The sequence below is a fragment of the Bison bison genome, unplaced genomic scaffold (genome assembly GCF_000754665.1).
Source record: "Bison bison bison isolate TAMUID 2011002044 unplaced genomic scaffold, Bison_UMD1.0 scf7180017864519, whole genome shotgun sequence".
NCBI classification, from domain to species: domain Eukaryota; kingdom Metazoa; phylum Chordata; class Mammalia; order Artiodactyla; family Bovidae; genus Bison; species Bison bison.
In genome coordinates, this window is record NW_011495072.1 from 20,479,924 (window position 1) to 20,487,095 (window position 7,172).

The 7,172-nt window shown below is 35.6% G+C and overlaps 1 protein-coding gene across 2 annotated transcripts in view; it reads left to right on the top strand.

The window, feature by feature from the left end:
- Positions 1 to 1,003: 1,003 nt before the first annotated feature.
- The window catches only part of LRRC39 (leucine rich repeat containing 39), a 22,219-nt gene continuing 16,050 nt past the window's right edge, over positions 1,004 to 7,172 (top strand). The window contains exons 1-2 of one of the 2 annotated variants that reach the window (XM_010830993.1): positions 1,004 to 1,126; positions 4,482 to 4,576. In XM_010830993.1, the coding sequence (XP_010829295.1) occupies positions 4,572 to 4,576 (5 nt within the window). In that variant the 5' untranslated portion in view covers positions 1,004 to 1,126; positions 4,482 to 4,571. Of the gene's footprint in view, positions 1,127 to 4,481; positions 4,675 to 7,172 lie in introns of both variants that reach the window. The other variant, XM_010830992.1, reaches the window with a different exon arrangement.

Here is a 7,172-nt window from a genome sequence, read left to right on the forward strand (position 1 = left end):
CAGGGGATTTTCCCAACCAGGAATTGAACTGGGGTCTCCTGCATTGCAGGCAGATTCTTTACCAGCTGAGCTACCAGAGAAACCCTTTCGAATTCCTTATTGTCTTCAAATAACCAAAATTGTCTAATCTCCTCATAAATAGCTCATAAATCTGTTCACTTTTTTCCCACTCTCCCTGCCATTTCTCTAGTGTAGGTCAGTTTAACAACTTCTCAACTTGTCTCACTCCCTGCCCTGTTGCCTCTTGGATCTGCATTATGGAAAATAAGAGGCTAGATAAAAGAAGAGAGAAACTTTGAAATTTGTGGGTTTTCTATAAATATGGTCAAATTAAAATTTAATTGTAGACAGTGCCAAACGCAGAAATAAATCTAAATTGTTTCCAAGGGGACAATTTAGTCTTCTTTTTAATGGAAAAAAAGCTCCTCCCTGAACTTCGGTGTTGACTTATGAATGTATTCAAGGCAGCTGTGTGTGGAATGGTGCCAGCTCTCTGGACAGGGAGATTATAGAGTTTAGGTTCTGTGATCTCCTTTTCTGTTTCTGTGATCTTGAGAAACCCCACAACTCTCTGAACTTATTCACTATAGAGGCATTAGAGAATTTCTGTGAAATAATTGGGGCTTCCCAGATGTTGCTAGTGATAAAGAATCTGCCAACCAATGCAGGAGACGCAGGAGATATGTGTTTAATCCCTGGGTCAAGAAGATCCTCTGGAGTGGGAAATGGCAACTCACTCAAGTATTTTTGTCTGGAAAATTCCATGGACAGAGGAGCCTGGTGGGCTACAGTCCATAGGCTCACAAAGAGCCGGACATGACTGAAGCAACTTAGCATGCATGCTGGAGATAGTTTTATAATACCTGCAGCACCGCATTTTGCAGTACACGGAATGCACTCACATGTGTTATCAGTTGGTCCTTTGCACAGAAGCTCCATGTGATTTTTGCTATTCTCAGCTTTGTCCATGAACTAAAATTAGAATTAGGCTGACATTAAATTTCACCCAGCTACAGTCTGAGGATTTTCATCACTGGGAGTCACATTGAAAACAATTCTGCCTTCAGTCCACTCCTAGTTGATACACTAACTTTGGACATGTCAGCTCCTGTATGCACTGACCGCGGTACGTATTTTTCAAAAACATTATTTTTCCTACTCTTGACTTATAAATAGATAGCTGTTGATGTTTTTACTGCGTCTGTGTTTGCTGGAAGGTACAACTAAAGTTGGAATTGAATTTAAAAGTCTCTTTGGAGGTTCATAGTCATTCATCTAGTTGTCCTCCTCTGGAAAACTGACTTCCCCAGAAATCAAGAAGTGTTTCTTCAGAGATTATAGTTCTTTTGTTTTCTTTTGACTCTGGGGAGTTGACTCCTCAGTCATGTCACAACCATGCTTACTTTACTGCCATGGTTTCTGTTTTTCTGTTGTAATAACCAAGGTAGAGAACACAATCCCACGTGGGAGGCAGAAATACATATATCACTACTGACTTGTTTTCCTCAAAGGGACATTGGTTACTGTTATAGGAAAATTGATGGTTGATCAAAGTTTAATGGGAAATGGGGAAATGAATTGGCACATGAAGTTATACATGTCTAGTAAAATACACATTTACATGTAGGTACTTGAGATTTTAATTCTTTATTATCTGATAAAATGCATGCTTCAAACCTGCTTACATCTGAGACAATAAATTATAACTGGACAGTGATATTAATACCCAGAGGACTGGATTATCAGCATAAATACTCCTAGTTTCTTGATGGGAGAAAGATCTTGCAAGTCTGTTCCCATTTAAATGCTGCATTTATTGCTTTAAGTAAGGACCTCCTCCTAATAATTTCCTGCATATCAGTAATTATATATTCATCCTCAAATGTTAAACTTTTCCCTTTTTTAATACATTTTTCTTCCTCTCTCTGTCTCTGCCTTTCTGTCTCTCACACACAAATCACAGTTTTAAAGAAATCAGTAATTTAGAGGAGATTAATAGTGAAAAAGCAATATTTTGTACCCTTTTTATCACCCTAAAAGTAACCATTTTAACTATTTCAGTATTTAGTTTTCAGTGGTTACCTCCTTAATACTTTTTTTCTTTTTCAAGGCAGTATGCTGTGTCTTCTCAGCTTTAGACATTATCTATTGTCTCATTATGAAAGATAATGCTTAAATTCACCTGCACTCCCATAGAGTTATATCTCTTTTAATTTCTTTTTTGTTGCCTTATAGTTTCAATACTTAAATCTCTCTCATTCCATAAAGTATAGACTATATCTCTTATCTCCCTCACCCTCTATTATCTCATATCCTTCTACACCCTATTAAAAGGACTTTTATTTTTATATTTTGAAGATGTATTACATTCTGTTTTTTTTAGCCACAAATAATCTTTGCTTTTTCATAGGTCGATTTATTTCAAAAGTTGATTTTCATCACTCAGAAAAGAAACTTTGTACCCTTAGCAAATCCCCGTGGTTATCATTGATCTACATTCTTTCTTCATGGATTTGCCTATTCTGGACATTTCATATAAATGGGATAATACAATTTTTGGTGTTTTGTGTCTTCTATCAACATCATTTTACTCAAAGTTTCCCCATGATGTTGCAGTGCTTAGGTTCCTTTTCATGCCAGAATAACATTCCATTGTATGGATATGTCACATTTTGTTCATTAATAGCCATTTGTTAGTTAACGGCCATTTGTTTACACTTGTCAGCTACTTGTTTTCCACTTTGGGGCCATTGTGAATAATACTATTATCAACATTCATGTACAAGTTTTTGTGTGAACATATATTTTAATTTCTCTTGGGTATAAACCTAGATTGATCTTTTTCTATTTTGTGCCTTCCATTTTTTCTATTTTCATGTTTTAGGTATGACCTTGTAAATAATACACAGGATTTTGTCTTTCATTTAGTCGGGCAATCTTTATTAGCCTGGAGCAGTTAATAATCCAAAAACCATAAATTATGATCATGATATCATTTTATGCAGTAATATGGGGTGAGGATATACATCAATGGGGAAACAATTTCCAATGGAAACTGTTCCTATAATTAAGGTAGAGGCCACTTGTTTTCCATTGGAAATTACTTACTACAACTACAAGGAAAACAATCGGCCTCTATCTTATCAATTTGGAAAACAATTGGCCTTTATCTTATCAATTTGAACATAGTGATCTAACAATTCTAATTCTGGGTATACTCAATAGAAATAATACCACTTGAGCAGCAAGAAGATAAGAACAGGAATTTCAGAAACAGTTTTGCTCATTAGAGCAAAAATTTGGGATCTAAATATCCACATTAATTAGAATGGATAAATTGTGTCATTTTGGATATCATGCTTTGTCAGTTTATAACATGCTTTTCCTTCTTTATGGAGCTATATAATTTCTCATAATATGCATCTACTGTAATTTACTGGTAGAAAGTTATTGTTGTTTCCAACCTTTTGCTGTCATGAAAAACCCTACAGTGAATAATTTTGTATGTGTCATTTTCAAATCGAAAATATTTTCAGTGTAAATTCCTACAAGTGTTGGTGTGACTTTTAAGTTTGATAGACATTACCAAAATTCTCTCCATAGAGACTGTAACAATGTGCGCTGTCACATGTGGTGTATGAGAGCACCTTTTTTTCTATGCTGTTGCAAATTTTACTTCTCCTTTCCAAACTGTATATCTGTCTATTTTATTCACGATATTGCTTTATTGCATTTCAATACAATGTTGAATAGAAGTGGTAGTTGTGGACATCTTTTACTCCTTGAATTTTGAAGACATAATTAAATTAATTGTGAATCAAACTCTTTCATTATTGCTAGTTAATTTGGTGAAAAATCAATACCACTACATGAGAGGCAGAGAACATCTCATCAAATAGATCTACCGTGACTTACATAACCATTCCCCTATTATTGTTTGCCTCTCTTTTCCAAGATTCAGGTCACAATCCTCAATGTTAGATGAGTCCATTTGCAATTTATTTTCCACAAGGGCAAACAATCCCACTATATTACCACTTAACTGAATTCCAGCTTGTGTATATAGGGTCTAGATTAAGTAGCTCTGTCAAGATGCCTGCTCATCTTGTATATCCATTACTGCATATTTCCCTATAATTGGACATGTAAAGCGGTTGCAGTGTTTCATTACTGTGAATTAATAGTAACAAAGGAAGTAGACTTGGCATCAGTTCCACCCTCTGTCACTTATTAGAAACAGGATGTAAACCACTTAGCCACCTTTTCTAGGGCTTGATTTTCTCCTCTTTATACAAAGACAATAAAAGTACCCATGTCATGACATTTTTATGAGAATTATTAAGTGAAATATGGCATGTAAAGTACATTAAATAGTCTTGGAAACATAGAATGTGTTCAATAAATATAAGCTATTATGTTCATTATGGCACTCAATAAACATTCTGAAACACATTTCCCCCCACCTTCTCTGGTTCAATCAGGTCCTTTTTGAGATGGCATCTGTGATTCAGTTACTCAAAATTTAATGAAGTTGGTGACCCTGTGACAATGTGGAGAAATCATGTCAGAAAATGTGGTTAGTACTGGGGCTGTCAATGCTGTAAAGGAAGTTTGGGAAAAAAGAATAAAGAAACTCAATGAAGACCTGAAGCGAGAGAAGGAATTCCAACAAAAGTATGCTAAAACATGTTTATTATTTTGAATTAACAAAAATTTATAACATCTTCATTATTAAAGTAGTATTTATTAATTGCCTTATTATTGAATTTTATAGAAGTTTTTATTTACAGAAAACTGAAAATATAACTAAAGGAAGCACCTGACAATGAAGTGTGGCCATATGATTCTAGCCACAAAAAATACAAATGAATTTAGTAATTATCCTAGGAGTCTGTTCAACATTCATCAAAGTTCGATTAGTATCATTTAGTCTACTTTTCACTGGAGAAGGAAATGGCAACCCACTCCAGTCTTGCCTGGAGAATCCCAGGGATGGGGGAGCCTGGTGGGCTGCCGTCTATGGGGTCGCACAGAGTCGGACACAACTGAAGCGACTTAGCAGCAGCAGCAGCAGCAGTCTACTTTTCAGAGATTGTTTGTTCAACATTATATTCCCTAGGAGTTAAAACAACATCTTGCATTAGAAAGTTCAGTTGATTCTCACCTAACTAAATAGCTGTGAGTTCCAGCCAGGGCCACTGTGGATCACCTGAGTCCTCTCTTTGGATTATAGTTTGACTCTCATTTCCTCTGCCTTATTGATACCTACCTACTTTCCTCACTGGATGTTTCCAAAGTATCGCATTACTTTTACAAGAATAGCCCCTGTCCTCATAGATCCCATATAGCTCCCTACAGTTATCACTCATTAGATCTCTTTCTAAACATTGAATGGCAATGTTTAGTGTTTTGCAACATGTACACATATCAAGCCATTATGTTGTACTAGACTTGAATTGTCGTACCATTGAACATTAGACTTGTTGTACCATTAGACTTGCACCATTATGTTGTATTAGACTTAATATAATGTTATATGCCAATTATATCTCATTTTAAAAAATGGTCTTGTGTCAGCTAATAAAAGAAAACGTGACTAAAAATGGCTTAAACAATAGGGAAGTCCTGAGTTTAGGTGATTCCAAAGCTTCCACAATTTTTTGGACTCTGTTTCTTCCACCTTCACAGCTAATTTTGGTATGCCAGTTTGGTCCTCAGGTTAGCTTCTCTCAGTGTTGCAGGGTGGCTGGTACACTTTCAGGCATCGCAGCCAGACATCATTATGTTATTGGAAGAGTGGGAACAATTATATTTATTTCTGTTTCTTATTTAAGAATGAAAATACCTTTCTGAGGTCCCCTAGCTAACCTCTCCTTCACCTCTCATGGGCCAGAATCAGGTCATTTTTATACCCTTAATCCAGTAACCTTTTAGGGGAATGAGATTGTATGACTGGTTTAGACAAATGAAGATTTATACTTGGGTAACTTGGAGGGAGTGTAAAAACTTGGAAATAACTGCTATTCTCCCAGAAAAGAAGAGGACTGGCATAGCACTCCACTGCGTCAGACATTCAGGGTTTTCATCATGTTGCTCAACTGGGCATGGTTTCCATTCCTTTAGGAACAGACTGTAGTTACTTCATGGCCCGAAATACATAGATAGACCAATTGTGGCCAACGTACTTGATTCCAGCCAGCCGGAAGTTGCACACATTACTATTTCTGCTAACATCTCACTAGCCAAAGCTTCACATGACCCATTCCTAACTGCAGGGGAGGATGGCTAAATGAAGTCTTGTGCCCAGTTATATTTAGAGGATCTATTATGAGGAAGAAGAGGAATAACATATTGGAGAATGATAAGCAATCTCTGTGACACATGGGTGATGTTATTTTCTCCATTTTAAAGTTGGAAAACCTGAAGGATAGGCCTAGGTAACTTGTCAAAGATCATACTGCTAATAAATGTGGAACTGGTATTTACTAGTATTCATACCTAAGCAATCTGACTCAGTAAGCATTATATTAACCTCAGGTCTTAAATTTCCCTAGATTGACTCTTTACAGTAAAACTACTCTTACAAAACCTATTATGTTTATATTATACAATTATGACAAACTTGAGTACTCTTTTTTAAAAACTTTACTGAAATATAGTTGATTTACAATGTCATATTAATTACTGCTGTATAGCAAAGTGACTCAGTTACACACACACACACATATATATATATCCTTTTTCATATTCTTTTCCATTATGGTTTATCACAGGCTATTGAATATAGTTCCTTGTTGTTTATCCATCCTATATATACTACTTTATATCTCCTAATCCCAAACTCCCAAACCTCCCCCCTCCAACACTCCCATCCTTGGCAACCATAAGACTGTTCTCTTTTAACTCAAGTAACACTTAATAAATAAATCCTATCCAATTTTTTAAGAAACAGTGGTCAGAAATCATGAGTTCTTTCTTTACTCCTGACTTTCACCTATTAATATTAAACATGTCTGGCTAAGAATCATTTAATTTCAGCAGCTTCAATTTTCTCTGCACAAAACAGGCAAGGGCCAAAAAAAGATAAGAATGTAATCTAACGCTCTTTTCTCAGCTAAAAGTGGCTAAAGATTTAACTAAAAACCCTTAAGTTTAACTTTTTTTTTTTTTTT